The 17,269-nt window shown below is 54.5% G+C and overlaps 2 protein-coding genes across 2 annotated transcripts; both read right to left on the reverse strand.

The window, feature by feature from the left end:
• Nucleotides 1-272: 272 nt before the first annotated feature.
• On the reverse strand, nt 273-8,323 carry CYTH2 (cytohesin 2). The gene is made up of 12 exons (XM_017644828.3): nt 8,134-8,323; nt 7,181-7,328; nt 7,012-7,078; nt 5,915-6,033; nt 4,717-4,797; nt 4,109-4,221; nt 3,877-4,025; nt 3,235-3,346; nt 1,091-1,167; nt 881-952; nt 626-780; nt 273-519 (listed from the first exon to the last, which is right to left on the reverse strand). The coding sequence occupies exons 1-12, from the start codon at nt 8,150-8,152 to the stop codon at nt 432-434; spliced, it is 1,200 nt and encodes a 399-aa protein (XP_017500317.1). The 5' UTR covers nt 8,153-8,323; the 3' UTR covers nt 273-431.
• A 160-nt stretch (nt 8,324-8,483) lies between these two features.
• On the reverse strand, nt 8,484-15,450 carry KCNJ14 (potassium inwardly rectifying channel subfamily J member 14). Its single transcript, XM_017644831.3, has 2 exons — nt 14,078-15,450; nt 8,484-12,427 (listed from the first exon to the last, which is right to left on the reverse strand). The coding sequence occupies exons 1-2, from the start codon at nt 14,774-14,776 to the stop codon at nt 11,834-11,836; spliced, it is 1,293 nt and encodes a 430-aa protein (XP_017500320.2). The 5' UTR covers nt 14,777-15,450; the 3' UTR covers nt 8,484-11,833.
• Between the last annotated feature and the right edge of the window lie 1,819 nt (nt 15,451-17,269).

Here is a 17,269-nt window from a genome sequence, read left to right on the forward strand (position 1 = left end):
GTTCTACCTGCCACGCAATCCTAACCCAACACTAACGGTAAACCTCTCCCGACTCCACCTGGGTGGGCTCAGGTACAGTCAGAACTGAGCCCCGTGGCCTAGTGCCCCACGGGGCAGCGCCCTCCCCTCATGTGCTGTGAGGGCTGCCAGCAGGTCAGCGCTCCTGGTCCTGGTCATGGGTGCAGCCGACTGGCCAGCTCCGCCAAGCACCTCAGCTCTGTCAGCCCAAAGAAATACGGGGGTCTGCAGGCCGCGAGGGGTTAAATAATTAGTAAGATTACCAACAGCGTGTTAATTGCAAATAACAAGAGAGGAGCTCATGGTGGTGAATTTTCCAAATGGGGAACCAGGATCTACAGCCCCGGGGCCCAGGGGTCCGGCCACCCGGGTGGGGCAGCTCCGTAATAAATAATGGAGTTGGGGGCAGAGGCTCAGGGCTGCTCCTGCTTCTTCTTGACAGAAATCCTCTTCTTTCTTGCCGCCAGCATCTCATAGAAGGGGTCCACGCTCACAGCTGCCCTGCAGAAGGGGAGGGACCCCAGGGTGAGAGGCGAGGGGGGTGGGCCCGGCACCTCCGCCCTCAGACCCAGGAGCCCTGGCCCAAGGCCTCCGGGCACAGGCTCACTGGATGGACTTGATCCACTCCTCCTTCTCCTCCTGCGTCGGGGCCGAGATCCGGTACACCATGTGGTTCCCCTCAACCACCCGGCCGTCCGCCTCTGTTTTGCAGGCTTTGATGAGCTGCCCCTTGCTGTTGGGGATGTAAAGCTCAAAGCAGTTCTGGGGAGACACAAGGCAGGAGGGACAGTGGCTATACAGGAGCTAGTCCTAGGGCCAGAGGAGTGCCCCACAGCAGGAAGGGGTACAGGCAGGGCCTTACTGGTTTCCGGGGATCATCCACCTCGCGGATGCTCAGGTTCTCCAGGGGGATAATTCCTCGGGGCTCCTTGTCCTGAAAGAACAAGTGGGAGAGGACTCAGGCTTCCAAACCCCCCTCCCCCGACCCCTCCACCCTTAGGTCCAGGAATCCAGGCCGCCAGACACAAGCCCCTTTCCCAGGTCCTCAGGGTGTGGCCAGCTCTGCCCTCACCGTTGTGTACTCAAAATAGTAGAGGCAGTTGTCTGTGAGGATAAACCAGCGCCGCTTCCACGTCTTCACCCGGCCCCCTGAAAGGGAAGGGGTGGGAGGAGGGGGCCTGGGCTCAGCAGGGGGCAGGGCCCTTGGGGGACAGGGGCAGAAGAGGCCCGCAGCTCAGGGGAGGCGGGGCTGGCCGGGCCTAGGATGAAGCAACGCCTGGGCAGAGACAAGGAGGGACAGGCCTGTCTGGGCCCCAGGGACCGGCCCACCCCCGGGGAGGGGCCCTATGCTTTCGAAGCCTGTCTGTGCGCCCAGGGCCGGGAGCCCAAGCCCCAGCCCCCTCCCCTGGCGGGGTGTGGGGAGCAAGGACAGGCCAGGTACCTACCTCCTGGGGCAGACAGCGAGAAAGCAGGCAGGACCAGGCGAGGAGAAGGGAAGGCAGAAGAATGGGGTGCCCCCAAGAGCCGCAGCGACAGAGATGGGGTGGGTGAAAGAAGAAATGCGCAAGGGGTGAGACAGAGAACAAGTAAGAGCAGGGAAACACCCAGGGTGGGAGGGAGGGAGGGAGAAGGGGGAGAGAGGGGAGAAAACCAGTTACATCCACACGAGGGGGGACCAGCCAGACCCTCTCCCTCCCTGGGAGGCTGCGGGTCCTGAACCCCAGAGGCGGCCTGAGCACTCTGCGCATCAGTGCCCGGCTTCAGCCCACACTCCCAGGACACGTCTTAGGCCAGGTGGACCCTCCTTTGCGACCTGGAAGATGTTTCTCTCCCCTGGAAGTACCCCCGGTCCTCAGCCCAAGGTGGGTGTGGTGACTCGTGTCAGCCCTGGTACAAACTGGCTTTGTGACCTTATGACAACCTCTTGCCCTCTCTGGACTCCAGCCTGGAGACCCACTTGGGCCCGCACCTTCCTGCTTCAAGGTGACCTGCTTTTACGTTCCTAGTGGTCCCAGGATTATGGTAACAGTCATGATGGCTTTTATTAACCATCTTTGCGAATGTAACTACCGCCATAGATTCCCTTTCCTTTAATTGTTTTAAGGAAGAGATGCCTTTTTCCAATGGCCACAAAGTGAAGAGATGCACATGGGCCATCTATCTGGGCCCAAGGCCACCTCTGACCTGTGGCTACTGGTTGGTGACCCAGCCTCAGTGTCCTCATCCAGGACACAGGAGGGATTCTTGCAGCCGGGAGGGTTTGGAAGAATGGAGGGGAACTAGTCTGTCTCTGCTCTCCCCCACCTACTCACAGCCAGGGGCACCATCTGGCTTCAGAGAACCTAAATCCCCCCAGGCCAGTCTGCTTCCTCTGGGGCTGATGCAGGGATCCATCCATGCCAGAGTGTTGGCTGGAAAGAATGATTTGTGTTTAATGTCTGCCAGGACACCTTTGCACCAGGGCAGGCACCTGCTTCTCTGGTTGGAGAAGCAAGGACTTGGTTTACAAGAACAATTCCACGATGGGAGCGGGGGATGAGACCTGGAGGGTGCAAAGCCCTGCCCGAGGTCCTGTGCTGTGCTCTAAGTTCCCTCTAGGCCTCCCGAACTGCCTCCACCATCTGAACTGGACTGTAGTTCGTCATCGGATTCTTGTCTCCCTGAAGCAGCCATACGCTGTCCATTAAGACACCTGTGGCTCCTGTGGCTCCTGCTGTCCCCAGGTGCAGTTCCAGGTTGGCGGCGCTCAGCCTCAGCTCTGCCCTGGAAGCACCTGGGGGGTTCTCCGGTGCCTGACGGCCCCCACGGCCCCCACAGAGCCGGACCTCACAAGTCTGTGGCCTGGCTGTTGGGTTTTGAAAACTCCCCAGTGAATCTCTGGTACGGCCTCAGATAACCCCACAAAAGGGACACACCTGTCTAACCCCTGCTAACTGACCCTGGACTTGCTGGTGCTACGTGTTCCAAGGTGCCTCGCCTGGCCTGCGTTCAGTGCTCTCTAATCCCTTTCCCTCCAGTCACCAAGGTTTATGGAGCCCCTCCTGGAGGCCAGCCCTGTGCTTGGGCTCAGCATTTTTCAGATATGGACACTGAGGTTCAGAGAGGTCAAATCACTTGCCTGAGGTCACACAGTGGGTATGTGTGGAAGCCTAATCTAAGCCCAGGCCACTAACTTGCCTTCGCAGAGGCAGCCAGTGGGGTCAGGAGGGGACGTACCCAGCTTAAGGAGCCAGCCCTCCCGGTCCGGATTGAAAAAGGTGTGGGTCAGATCATTCCCATCGTCCTCAGGAATCTTGAAGGGCTCATTCCGGATGCTGTCATAGAGGTTCTGAGGGACAAGGGCTCAGTCAGCAACTCCAGACCTCAGGGACACCCCCACCCCCTCTGGGCGACCTGGAGGGCTCCAGTAGCCAGGGAAGAAATATGACCATGGTTGGGACAGCCCAGGATGGGAGAGGGGAAGACGGGGGGCTGAGGAGGAAAGGGAAGAGGAAGGCCGAGAGTGGAGGGAGCCCCAGGGAGCAGAGGAAGGAGGAAAGAAAGACGCAGGGACGACACACAGTTTAAGAGCCAGCGAAGTTCTCAGGGAGAAATAGACACAGAGGTGGAGAATGAGCAGACCAAGACCCCGAAAGAGTCAGAGGCCAGAGAGAGAGAGAAAAGAGAAACAGGCAAAGTCCGAGGCAGCCAGAGAGAAGAGGCAGAGAAATGGACAGGCTGGCATGGCCACGCATTCTGTGGGCAGCGGGAGCCCCGGGGAGTAGCTCAGGAATGGGGAGAACCTTGGGGAGGAGGGTCTGGGGCAGGAAGAGGGCCGGGTAGGAGGGGTTGTGGGGAGGGAAAAGGGGTCCTCCTGACCCTCAGTAGCTCCTCAGGCAGGTCCCCACCCTCGTTGATGCCCCGATTCATGGCCACAAAACGCTCCAGGCCCGGCTTGTCCCGGACGTTGGGATTGTGAAGGCTGGTGTTCAGCATGATGACGGCGAAGGACAGCACGTAGCATGTGTCTGCACCAGACAGTCAGGTGGTGATGACACAGGGACGTGGCCCCCAGCCCTCTTTCTCAGGCCCCAGGGGTCGGGGCCCCTACCTGTGGACTGGAAAACCCCGGGGTTGCACAGGCAGTATCGCTGGGCAAAGGCTTCCATCATCCGGTCAATCTTCTGGGCCTCTCCGGGAAGGCGGAAGCTCCACAGAAACTGCCTGGGTAAGAGAGGAGCCGGCTGTGGACACGGGGCTGGAAGAACCCCTCCCTCTCAGTCCGAGTTAGGAACTGGCTGGTACGAGCTCCAACCTTGTGGCCACAGCAGCTGTTCCAGGTATGGATACGTGATCCAGTATGACCAGTGAGCACTGCCATGGGACTTGCAGTGGATTTACATGGAAAAGCCTTTCTTCTGCTAAGGTTGCTAAATAGGTCTGGTGGTGGCTAAGGGCTTCTGCTATCATGTGGAAGGAGAGTCCGCAGAGAACAATGCCATCACAGAGGTGAACACAACCAAGAGACAGAGAAAATTGACCTTCTGACACCATTTGAACACCTCAATACCGCTAGGCCTGCAGGAGGTTCTAGAATGGACTTTTGTATCACATGAGGCAATCAATTCCCTGATTGCTTTTTGTTTCGAGTAGGGCTCATTACTTACGAAGCAAATCCTGACAGATACATTCCTGCCTTTCCAACCCCAACCCTCTCACCTCAGGGCCTGCACCAGATTCAGGTCAGTGAACTCATGCAGATCCACAAAGGCATGGAGCACTGCCAGGTTCAGCTCTTCCCTGGAAGGACAGGGACAAAGTCACACACGAGAAGGCATCTGGGGAGGCTGCAGCGGAAGGAGACAAGAGGCTAGCACTGGAGAGGCCGTGCCACCTCTTCTGCACAGTGGCTGCCTCCACAGCAAGTGAGTTTTGTGTGACACAGCACAGGCCTGTCCCAGGAGTAGGAATATTCAGAACTTGCTCCTGGGGGGATCATCTGCTACAAAATCCCTGGTTTGGCTGGACCTTTAACCAGTGAGGGGAAACTACCAACCATCACCTCTCTCAATGATCCCAGGTTCTGCAGATGTCCAGAGACGGCCCCCACATCTACCAGCAGCCCAGCAGTTCAAAGACAGTCCCACTGTTCTCAAGGTGTCCACAAAATGATCCCCATGCCAGATGTCCAGTCTCCATGCTCACAGGTGGTCCCCAGACATCTGCAGATGGCCCTCATACCCCCAAATGTCCTTACAATCCCTATAATCCCAGCCACACAGTCCTGATGCTCGCCAGATGTCCACACAGTCCCTGTGCACCTCAGAGTCCAGGAAGTGCCACACATTCCAGATGTCCACATGATCCCTAAGCAACCCACGCATCCACAGGTGGTTCTGTGCACCTCAGGTGTTCAGACGGCCTCCATACCTCACAGGTAATCCCAGTTTCTCAGACTTCATAGAAGGTCCCTATGCATGTTAGATGTCCAGGCAGTCCCTACATCCCCAACATCCCCAGGTCTCCACATACCCCTGATGTCAGAAATCCCTAAGCATCCCAGATCCATCCCACGCACTCCTGATGTCTGGTCTCATGCACCCCGGGACTTCCGGCTGGGCCCCACACACCAAGAGACCCACAAGTGCTCTTCATGCTCCCCGATGTGCATGGGATTCCCCTGCTCCCTAAATATCCACCCCGTCTCCAGACATTAATGGATGGCCCTATAGCCCCAGACGTCCACAGAAGGTCCCCGTGCCCCTAAGATATGCAGTCTCTACATTCCCCAGATGGTCCCAGGCTCTCACAGACCCCTGTGTCAGTCCACTGGGAAGGCTGGTCTATCAGGGCCTCTCCATGGGAGAGGGGCTGGCAATGTACAGGTGGGTGCAGGGTGTAGGGGGCTGTGTCTCACCTCTCCCCCAGGTAGTCCCCGATGGCTGTCTTGTTCAGGCCCTCACCCTTGTACAGGAAGCGGGCGATCTCCTCAGGTGTGTTCTGCAGAAGTTCATTCTCCACCAAGAATTGGATACCCTGGTGGGTAGGGGCTGAGTCTCAGTGCTGACAGCCAGAAAATCACCTCCTGACACCTCAGCAACCAGAGCCACCCAACCCGACTCAAAACAGAACAGGTCCCAGCTTCACCCAGGTCTTTCACTAGCACCCCTCCCACCCCACAGCCTTTGTACCTACTGCTCCCTCTTCCTTGGCCTGGTTAATCCCACCACCAAGGGTGGGGTCTGGCAGGGAAGAGGACCTCAAGGACTATTTGCTGAATGACTGAACAAGCTACCACTATTCTTTTGCTTTGGGAAAGAAAAATGAAATGAGAAACTAGTAGTAGGTAGCAGCTCGCCAAGGGCTGAGAGCCAAGCCTCTGGCTGAAGCAGGGCTTCTCTGGTCTCACTTTGCACTGAGGCCCTCCATTATAGCTACATCTCACTCCTTGAGGGACAGACGGGGTTCAACTCTTCTCTGGGTCTCCAGCATTGCCTGGCACGGGGCAGGCCCAAGGGAGAAAATGGGAGCAGAATGATGGACAAACATCTCCCCTCCACCTGATGAACACTGACTCATCCTTCAAGATCTGCATGTCTTCTCCTCAGGGAAGCCCTCCCAGACTCCACCAGGCTCCCACTCTGAGGATCCACAGCCCTAGTACCCTCCTCTGTCATGGCACCACTGGTCAACCCTCCTTTATGCATGTCATTGTCCATGTTTCCTATCAGACTTGAGCTCTTCCTGGGACTCTAAGTGATGCCACAAGTGGGTCTAAAAATATGAGCAGAAAGGGGAAGAGGACATCCCAGGCAGAGGACACAGCACAAGCAGAGATCAGGAGGCTAGAACACTTAGAGAACAAATGGACAACCAGTACCTGAAACCACAAATTAGGACCAAGTCTATCTACCTAAAGTAGACCTTTAACTATTACCCTTCTGGAACCTGAAGGTGCCAGAATCCCCTGCCTGGATGCCTGCCTGGCTGATCCCAGCCCGGTGGTCCAAGCACCTTCTTGGGATCCATGTTGAACTTCTTCCTTCCCATTGCCATCTTCCGGTTCCGTTGCAAGGTCTTACTGCAGGGGCACAGCAGGGAATGGAGGATTAATGCGTGGGCATGCCTGGCCCTGGCCCTGGCCTGGCCTCATGACCCCCACGTTCCCCATCCCAGCCCTCACCTGCCCTCATTGGCTTCCAGACCCTCCACCTCACTCATGGCTTCGCTGAGCTCCTCCCGCAGGCGCTGGATCTCCACCAGCAGCTCCTGCTTCCGCCGCCGGATGTTTTCCAGCTCCATCCGCTCCTCCGGAGTCAGGTCTGGGGGCTCTGGGAATCAGGGTCAAGGGTTGGAGATCAGTTCTGGGGACTAGGGGCCTGGGTTTCTGCACTCTGGGAGAGGACAACGCTTGGAGGCTGACAGAGCTCCTGGGCTGAGAAGGACGAGAGTAAGGGTAGCGCCTCCTATGTCTGCTGTAAGGGGCTGGAAGCTTGGATTCCTCAGTCCAGGGAAGGAAAGGCGGCTGAGGTACTGAACTACTGAATGTGAGGGAGGAGGGGACTGGGGTTAGAAAAGGCTGGGAGCCTGAACTGCTTGGTCCATTACTTGGAAGTGGGCTGAGTCCTTGGCTTTCTCCCTGCATTCCTTGCGAGGTGGCTGGGGGCACCTGGGTGTCCGGACTCCTGGGTCCATGAAAAGTAACTACGGACGAAGCAGCTGATGACAGCTTCTAAGAGTTGGGGAAGAGGGGCGGGACATCGAAGGCACCGCCTCCGCCTTAGCGGGATCTCAGCAGCTCTCAAGATTTCTCCATCCGCCAGAAGCCCCCCTTCCCGCTCCCAGCAGGCACTGGGCTCGCCGGGTCCCTCCAGCGGGAATGGTTCCACCGCGGCCTCGCCTCCACTGCTCCATCCCGCCCCCTCCCGTCGCCACCGGAAACAGGCTCGGCCCAAACAATGGCCTGGAACGTCCCTCTCGGGCCCCGCCGGAAGCCCATCCCGCGCTCCACAAAACAAGGCGACAACCGGGCCGAATGACTCCGAGCGGCGAACACCAGGAGTAACGTTCGCTGCGCAACGTTCCGGACGAAATACTCCGTCCACTCTCAGCCAGCCCCGCCCCTCTCCGACCTACCATAGACGCCGTCCTCCATGGCGGCTAGGAAGGCCCGCGGGGAGTCCGGGGCGGTCCCGCCGGTCGGGCCTGGATCCGCGTTGGCCCGCGGGCTCGGGTGAGCCCGCTCAAACGCCCCGGGAGCCACCGCCGCCTCCTCAGCGCCAGTCCTCAGCGCTGAAAAGACTCTCCCTTCGTCTCCCAACCGCCCCGCCAGTAAGGACCGCCCCTCGTTTTGACACCGTCCAATCTACGGTGGGTCTTCTCGTCTGCTCCGCCCCCGACACCGAAGGATCGTTGCCCAGGGCCAATAGGTGCAAGAGGAGCAGGCGTAGCTCTGTCCGGCCCGAGGTAGACGATCTGTAGGACCAATCGGAGTGCGGGCAGGGCCCCGGGCCCTGCCTCCGAAACAAAGGAGGGAGCTTGGCTAGGTTGCCGCCCAATGAGAGGTCTTAGAAAAGAGTGGCATGAAGGTGGGACTATGTGCGAGCAGAGAGGACTTGGCCCGCGCAAGAGCTCTGGGCATTAGCACACTAGGTCGACCGAGCCCCGCCTCTAGTGATAGGTCGCCAGGGGGCGGCACTTTGTTAGTCTTGTTGCCGGGGGCGGGGCCACAACTTTTGGATGGTTCCTTGAGCCACACCTCCCAGCTGGCCAAGCCGGCTTTTGACTGCAGCGGTTGCCATGCAACCTGGAGCCCCTTAGTTTGCCTTCCTTTTGGCCTCCCTCCTCCGGGTACCGGCCGCTCCGATTTCCAGATAATTTCCTCACCCGATCCTATAACCTCCCCACCCACCTCACCCTCTTCAGAGGCATGGCATGGTGAAATAAAAGGCATTCTTTATTTCAAATACCGCTGTCTATCATGGGGATCTATCATGGAGAATGGGAAAATAGGGAAGGCCAAATACAGTGAAAAGAAAGCACAAGCTCCGCCTTCCTGGCGCTTTCTGCCTCTTAGGCGCCTCCCCGCCCACCCCCCAAACCTTTCAAACTATTCCTCTTAGCTCAGCTTCCAATGGCATCCTCCCACCTCTGCTTCCTTGCCCCTCTCGGAGTCCTTTCCCTCTTCTCCCACTCTCCGCACTTGAGGTATCCCCTCTTCTCAAACTCCACCCTCCTCTCAGTCCTTCCACATCCGAAGGCCTTCCCTCTCCCCAGATTCTTATTCCCATTCCGTGCAGGGGCCTGGCCAGGATGGAGAACCATAGGCAGGTCCCCAAGTGGGTCTGAGCTTCGTCCTCATTCACCGTCCCTGGATTAGGCAGGTGGGGACAGATTGGGGGACAGGACCTGGATAAACAGACAGATTAGACACAGAGCCTCCTAATCCCTTCACTGACCTTTATGAGTGGCCCAGGCCCTGTCCTCCCCAGTGGAAACCCAGGTTGTGCCAGCCCTGCTCTGCCCTCTCTCCTGCAAAATAGAACCCTTTTCCTGTTCCTCCACTACCAATGTAACATCCTTCTCCAAGCCTGTGTTTCCACTGCCCCAAGTCCCTAGCTCAGACGCCCTAACTGGGAGAGCAGCCAGCTAATTAATCCCATCCGGTTATTACATGGGGATTTTGAAGGATAATGGAGGGTGGGGGATAAAGCCAGAAGAGGGGGCCTGAGTTGATGCAGCACTTGGACAAGGTGATAGGCAATGACAGCGCCTGCTGTCCATGCTAGGACATGGGTCGGACTGACACTGGGTCCTTCTGCAGCTGACTCCCAGCTGCTGGGCACTTAAGCAGAGAGCAGCATGGTCAGGGGGCCAGGCCCAAGGACCCATGCCCCAGAAGCACACTCACAGACACACCACCAGGGCTCCCAGTGATTTAATCTGGGGGCCAAGTCTCCCCCTATACACATACTTACCCCTGGCATTTATAGCTATCTTCTCCTTCCCCTGTCCCCCAAGCTGGACCAGAGAGATGGTGACTGTGGCCCTTAGCCACAGCCCATACTACCCCCTGCCTGCTCTGTCATTCAGACATCCAAGTTCAGAGCTGGCCTCCAAGAGCATCTCCTATCCTATCCCAGTTGACCCTGGAAGACTATGCATTCCAGCACCAGGGAGAGCTGGGAAATCTCCAAGACCCTCACATCCACCCACCCTCAGTGAAGCGAGGAATTATCCTGGTAGAAAATCCCTTGGAGAACTTCAAGTTCAAATGCCCCATTTTCACAGATGGGGAAACTGAGGCAAGAAGAGGGGAGTGCTTTGCCCAAAGTCACACAGTAAATTGGGGCAGAGTTGGGATTCAGAGCAAAGCTTCCTGGATCTTTATAAAGGGATGCATTCCAATGAGCTCAGCCTAAATTTCTAACCCTTCTGTAGGAACCATGGGAAAAAATAGATATCTATATTTATATTATATATGTGCATATATATAATGCACATATGTATAACGTCTTTAAGAAATAGACACACCTGGCTAGGTATAGGATTCCAGAGCACTGCAGACTCAAGAGCCTTAGGCCTCTCCCTTCCCTTGCCCAATACCTACCGTGTTACCCACAGGGTCTTGCCTGGGCCCTCGCCTTCTAGGTCAGCCCAGAAATGCGGCCCAACAAGTCCTGAGTCCACCTCCCAGGACTTGGCACTTCTAGGAGCTGACAGAACGTCCAGGTTTTGATAATGGACAACTCCAGATCCCCGGAGCGTTGGTTCCTCTTGGCATTACAGAACCACAAGTCATCAAGATTCTTGACTCTGCTGGGCAAACACCACTGAGAATAGGATCACTGAGATTCCCAACTCCATGGAAAACTGGAACCAGCAAATCTCAGACATCAAGATCACCATTCCTATCTTGACTCTGTGATCAATCTAGAGCCACAGAATCCCTGATCTCTTTGGACTTTCTAGAATGGCACTTACAAACCCTGAGGATCATTCAGGAGCATTGATTGTCCCCTCGGCTCAATATTCTACAGCCAGTGGTGTGGCATTATCTAGTATCAGGAATTCCCACTCTGTCACTTTAGTGCTTCTAGACCCACAGACTCGCCATTTTGTTTTGTGCATTCTAGAAACATAACTCTTTAGTTTCTTAAGTAGTCCAACTCTCTAGGTCAAACCTGTTCTACAATCACCAGTGCTTGCCTCTATGGTCAGTTTAGATTCACAGAATCTTAACTCTTGGGCTTTCCAGAAACAGGTCTTTTCTTGACTTGCAGTCAACATTCCTTGTCACTGGTCAATCAAGATAGTCTTGAATTTTGGGGGCATTCCATAACTTTCCCTCCTTAGGTGATCTAGAAAAAATGATTTGTTACTTGGTTGGCTGAGTTTAAAAGAAATAGTCTGTTGAATCTTAGGTAATTCCAGACCTACAAATTCTTGATCTCTTGGAGAACTGTCAACATCCTCCCCTGGAGGAAGTCTATACCACTGATTCCTGACCTTGCTCAACAACCCAAGTCAGCCATATAGAAGAATCTAGAACCAGCAGTCCTTGCCTCTTGAGTGGTCCAGAATTCTGGATCCCTCAACTCTGGTGAGACTCAGGAATCAGGCTTCTTTCCTCTCAGGAGAAAGCATGAAACTCAGGAATTAAGATTCAACATGTCCATGGTGGGTCCACTAGGCACAGTAGAAGTTCACCAGTTAATAATTTACCCAGCAGGCCTATTGGTCTTGGGAAATGCCTGCTCCCATCACAAGAGAGGGCCCAATCTCTCCATCTTGCTATCTCTGGAAAAGGGATACAAATAGGGGGCACCAGCTGGCATCACGGGGGCAGGGTCAGCGCCAGGGGTGGTGTGAGTACTTGGGGGTTGACAATTCCATCTTCTGCCTCTGGTCCATCCCCCTCTTTGGCCTCTTCCTCCTCTTCCTCCTGGCAGCAGCTCAGTGCAAGTTCATTCTCATAACAAAATGCAGCCAGAGAGCCAGGAAAGCTAGACTTGGGGCTGTGGGAAGCCCGTTCTGCCTGTTCATCCAGCTCCTTGGCACTGCAGACAGGTGTCCCTGGGACCTCGTAAGTGCGATGGAAATGACGATAATCAACCTCATACTGGGAGCCACGTTGGAAGAGGACTGGCTCAAAACGATGGCCCCAGAGCAGCTCACCAGGGAGGTAGGAAGAACGACACTGTGTGGTCATGGCTGTGGCCTCAACCATGCCCTCGAGAATGACCACCAGCTCAAAGTCAGCCCGGGCCAGCTCAGCACGTCCTAGTTCATACAGAGGACTGGCAGAGTCGATCTCGTGCACAATAGTGATGGGAGATACAAGGAAGATGCGATCAGTGCCACCATCAAAGCCCACATCCACATCCTGGTGGTCCAGTGGTATGTACTCACCTTCCGGGGTTACTCGAGGCTGCAGCAAAAGGTGCGGGGTCAAAGACAGACAGCAGGGAGCACAGAGATGAATGGAGCCGGAGGGAGCCAGAGAAAGAAACGGAGATGCAAAGACAGAGGAGAGCAGAGATGAGCAGGGGTGGAGTGCCAACATGGATCCAAAGAGAGGGGGATGGAGGGCCAGAGAAAGTGGGGATAGGGACCCAGAGAGAAAGAAAGGGGGAGAGAGAACTCAGAAAGGGTTTGGGCATAGAAGCCAGAGAAAAAGAGAAGAGAGAGAGGGACAAAATGATATTGGCGTGGAGCCACAGAAATCAGCAAGGCAGAGAAGTTAAAGAGACAACAGAAGGTAAGAATGACATTCAACCAGCAAATGGAAAAGAAGAGGAATAGAAAAATGGCTTTCAGTATAGGCCAGAGGAAGACAAACCAGGATTAACACCTAGGTCCCACACCCTGCATTCCACCACAGCCTCAGGCTAGCCCCTGGGCTCTCCACCCCCAACCCCAGCCCAAGTACAAGCCCCTCCATCCCTTGGTGTGCATATGTGTTTGGGGCCGACAGGTAAGGTATACAGTCCCCAGGTCAGGTATTGGTGGTTTTGTCCCACCTATCCATTGGTTCCATACCCACCTCCCCCAACTTCTGGAAGACAGTAACTGTCCTGGTCATGAATACTGCTGTCTCAGACAATCAAGCAAGAGACAGAGGTAGAAGGTAGGGATAATTCTCTCATAATTATCTCCAGGAGCCCGTAGATGCTACTGGGTTCTCCTTCTCACTAAAGTCCAACTTCAGCCCAAGGTGGTAGATGTCTTCACTTGGGCAAGGACATCTACTGCCTACAATTTGTTGGTGCGGTTTGACCACTATTCTAGAAACACTAAGATGCCTTCTTCAGGGCACTGGAGGGAGCTGCTAGCCCAGGGGCCAATAGGAATTGTAGTTTTTTGGGTTTGTTTGTTTGTTGCTACGAAGCTACAATTCAATTGTGTTTCCCAAGCCCTGCCTTGTATTCTCGCAGAACAGGAGGCTGGTGGGAGAGGCAGAACCACTAGGGTGGGGAATGAAGTCGCCCACAAATACTGAAGGACTCTACGCCCAGAAGCCACGGAAATCTTGTTCCGTGGCTCTGCAGGTGTGAGCTGCACCCCCATCCTCCAGCCTTAAGTCATAACCCACTCCCTGTATCCAAGTGTCATCTGGGAGTATAAAGCTGAGCTGTGGGTTTACAGCACCAGCAGAACATCTCGGGCGACCCCCTCTGGGCACCTTCCTCCCTGCCCCCAGAGGCTTCTGGGAATTGCAGTTCAGAGCCTCCACAGGCCTCGAGTCTGGATTTCCCACGATGCCACAGGGGGCCTATCCAAAGCCATAGGGAGCTCTTTCTTTCTCAACAGCTGTTTCAGGTCCAGGCCTCCAGGAAGAACTGGAGAACTCTCTTAATGAGGTTTTTACATCTACGACTGCTCCGGAAAATTCTCAGCCCACAGCGGGAGCGGGGCGGATGTGTCCCTGCTCGAGTTTGTTGGGAAGTGTAGTTCACACGCCCTCCGGCCCGACGCACCCCCCCACCCCCGGCCCCCGCCTCAGGCCTACATCTCCCACAAGCCCCAGGGGCTTCGTTCCCACGGGCCCCGGCGGCCGCCTTCCCGGGACGCCCGTCACCTGCAACAGCTGGGCCCGCACGTGGGCCTCAACCAGGTGACTGCGGCGCAGGTTGCCCACGCGCCACATGAGGCAGAGGCGGCGGTCGCGCAGCGCCACGACGGCGTTCTCGCTGAAGACGAGCGTCTCGTTGCGTTTCTTGGGCTTGGCCATCTTGGCCATGACGGCGCCCACGACGAAGGCGTCTAGCACGCAGCCGGCGATGCACTGCAGCACCACGGCGGCCACGGCGGCCGGGCACTCTTCGGTGACGCTGCGCACGCCGTAGCCGATGGACGTCTGCGTCTCCAACGCGAAGAGGAAAGCGGCCAGGAAGCTGGCTACGTGGGAGAAGCAGGGCGTGGGCGGCGGCGGGGCGGCCAGGTCGCCGTGCAGCGAGGCGATGAGCCAGAAGGCCAGGCCAAAGAGCAGCCAGGAGGCCAGGAAGGAGCAGGAGAAGAACAGGCACATCCAGCGCCAGCGCACGTCCACGCACGTAGTGAACAGGTCGCTCAGGTAGCGCGCGCCCTGGCCGCCCAGGTTCACGAAGCGCACGTTGCAGTGCCCGTCCTTCTTGACGAAGCGCCCGTGGCGCCGCCCCACCGGAGACAGCACGTACCCGTTGCGGCACAGACCCGGCCCGGCCTCCTCGTCGCCCGCCCGGCTGTGCCCAGATTCCAGGGTGCCGCTAAGGCGGCACAGGGCCCTGGCCAGGCCCATTGGGCGGGGTTTCCCCCCTCCACCTGGCCTAGTGGGGGGCAGGCGCCCCAAACCTGCAGGGACAAGAAAGGGGCAGCAGCGTCAGTGGGCCAGCAGTGGGTGGGCTCATTGGCCGGGCTTGCTCCCTGGACCTTAGTGGCTTCATATGGCAAATGGGTGGAATGATACCTTGAAATTGAGGCAGTAAGGCATCCACAACAGTGACAGTCATACTGTAGGAGACCCATGTGTAGCAACAACAGCAACAAAAACCATAGCCATCACCACATTCTAGCAAGCACTGCAATAATTTGAGCAGCTGTGTACACGGCCACTGTTGAGAGACCTTTACATGAATTTACACATTTGAGCCTTGCAGCAGTGATGTAGACATGATTATCCCCATTTTACAGATGAGAAAACCAGAGGCACAGGACGTTCGTTTAATTTGCCAAGGTCACAGCTGAGTAAATGAATTTGAGTGCTAGAAAATATAGAGTCTACTAAGTGGAAACTTTCTCAACATGGAGCAATGACTCCAGGTTTAGACCTCCCCTGTGGTTCAAAAACAGGCTCAGAAAGCACAGCAATGAAAGGGAAAAAAAGTGGGTAAGTTGAACTTCATCAAGATTAAAAACTTATGTACTTTAAAAGGATATTGTCAAACCCTCCTACACTGCTGGTGGGAATGTAAACAAGTTCAACCATTGTGGAAAGCATTATGGAGGTTCCTCAAAAAACTAAAAATAGAAATACTATTTGACCCAGGAATTCCACTCCTAGGAACTTACCCCAAAAAACTTCTCAGAATGAAAAAGGCATATGCACCCCTATATTTATTGCAGCACTATTTACAGTAGCCAAGAAATGGAAGCAACCTAAGTGTCCATCAGTAGATGACTGGATAAAGAAGAGGTGGTACATATACACAATGGAATATTATTCAGCCATAAGAAAAACAAATCCTACCATTTGCAACAACATGGATGGGGCTAGAGAGTATTATGCTCAGTGAAATAAGTCAGGCAGAGTAAGACAAGTGCCAAATGATTTCTCTCATTTGTGGAGTATAACAACGAAGCAAAACTGAAGGAACAAAATAGCAGCAGACTCACAGACTCCAAGAGGGACTAGTGGTTACCAAAGGGGAGGGGTGGGGAGGGCAGGTGGGGGAAGGTGGGAGAAGGGGATTGAGGGGTATCATGATTGGTGCACATGGTGTGTGTGGGGTCACGGGGAAGACAGTGTAGCCCAGAGAAGACAAATAGGGACTCCGTGGCATCTTACTACACTGATAGCCAGTGACTGCAATGGGGTATGGGGGGGGGACTCGGTAATAAGAGTGAATGTAATAAGCACATTGTTCTTCTCGTGAAACCGTAAGTGTATATCAATGATACCTTAATAAAAAAATGCTATAATGAAAAAAAATGATACTGTCAGGAAAGTAGATAACCCACCAATGGGAGAAAATTTTGCAAATTAGGTATTGAAGAAATTTCTAAGCTATATAGAGTACTTGCAACTCAATAATAAAAAGACGAACCAATTTAGAAATAGGCAAAAGATCTGAATGGACATTTCTCCAAGGAAGATATACAAAAAGCCAGTAACACATGAGAAGATGCTTGACACCATTCACCATCAGAGAAATGTAAAGCAAAACCACAGAGGTACCACTTCAAAACTACACAGGAAAATCAGCGTTGGCAAGAATGTGGAGAAGCTGGCACCCTTATGCACTGCTGGTGGCATGTAATATTGCACAGCTGCTGTGGAACACAGTCTGACAGTTCCGTAAATGGTTAAATATCACTACCCTGTTGCCCAGCAATTGCACTTTTAGGTATTCATCCAAGATAAATGAAAACAAATGCCCGTGCAAACACTGCTCCCAAGTGTTCGTATCAGCATTATTTACAATAAATAGCCAGAAGATGGGAACAACTCAAGGCCCATCAACTGATGGATGGATAAAATGTAGTTGGTCCCTACAATGGAACACTACCTACTCAACAATAAAAAGTACTGATAGATGTCACACGTGGACAAACCTTGAAAACATCATGCTAAGTTGAAGCCAATCAGAAAAGACCACATATTGAACATTTTTATTTATATGAAATGTCCATGTTTATAAACTGAGAAAGACCTATGGTGCCTAGGACTGGAGAGGTGAGGGGGTTGGGGAGTGATAACCAGATGGCTTGCTTTCTGGGGCAATGAAAATTTTGTAAAGTTGAGCGTGGTGATGGTTGCCAACAACTCGGAAAATATGTAAACACATTGACTTGTATACTTTTTATGTGTGAATTGTATGGTATGTGAATTGTCTTTCATTGAAGCTGTTTCAAAAAAACAAAAACATAAAAACCCTCAAGCTCAGGCCTGACCCTCAGATCTTGGGTGTCTTTCTGAGACTCCATTTCCTCAGCTGCACAGTGAGGAGATGGGGCTTCAATTCATCTAGACCCAGGGCCCAATCCCAGCCCAGGTGCTGACCCACTGTGTGCC

The sequence above is a fragment of the Manis javanica genome, chromosome 17 (genome assembly GCF_040802235.1).
Source record: "Manis javanica isolate MJ-LG chromosome 17, MJ_LKY, whole genome shotgun sequence".
NCBI classification, from domain to species: Eukaryota; Metazoa; Chordata; class Mammalia; order Pholidota; family Manidae; genus Manis; species Manis javanica.

Coding starts and splice junctions, on each gene's coding strand:
- CYTH2 (XM_017644828.3), bottom strand. Junction 4,026..4,108: donor CGGGGTTTTCCAGTCCACAG/GTAGGGGCCCCG, acceptor TGTCTGGTGCAG/ACACATGCTACGTGCTGTCC. Junction 781..880: donor TGGATGATCCCCGGAAACCA/GTAAGGCCCTGC, acceptor GTGTCTCCCCAG/AACTGCTTTGAGCTTTACAT.
- KCNJ14 (XM_017644831.3), bottom strand. CDS start 14,776: ATGGGCCTGGCCAGGGCCCTGTGCCGCCTTAGCGGCACCCTGGAATCT. Junction 12,428..14,077: donor TGCGGGCCCAGCTGTTGCAG/GTGACGGGCGTC, acceptor CTTTTGCTGCAG/CCTCGAGTAACCCCGGAAGG.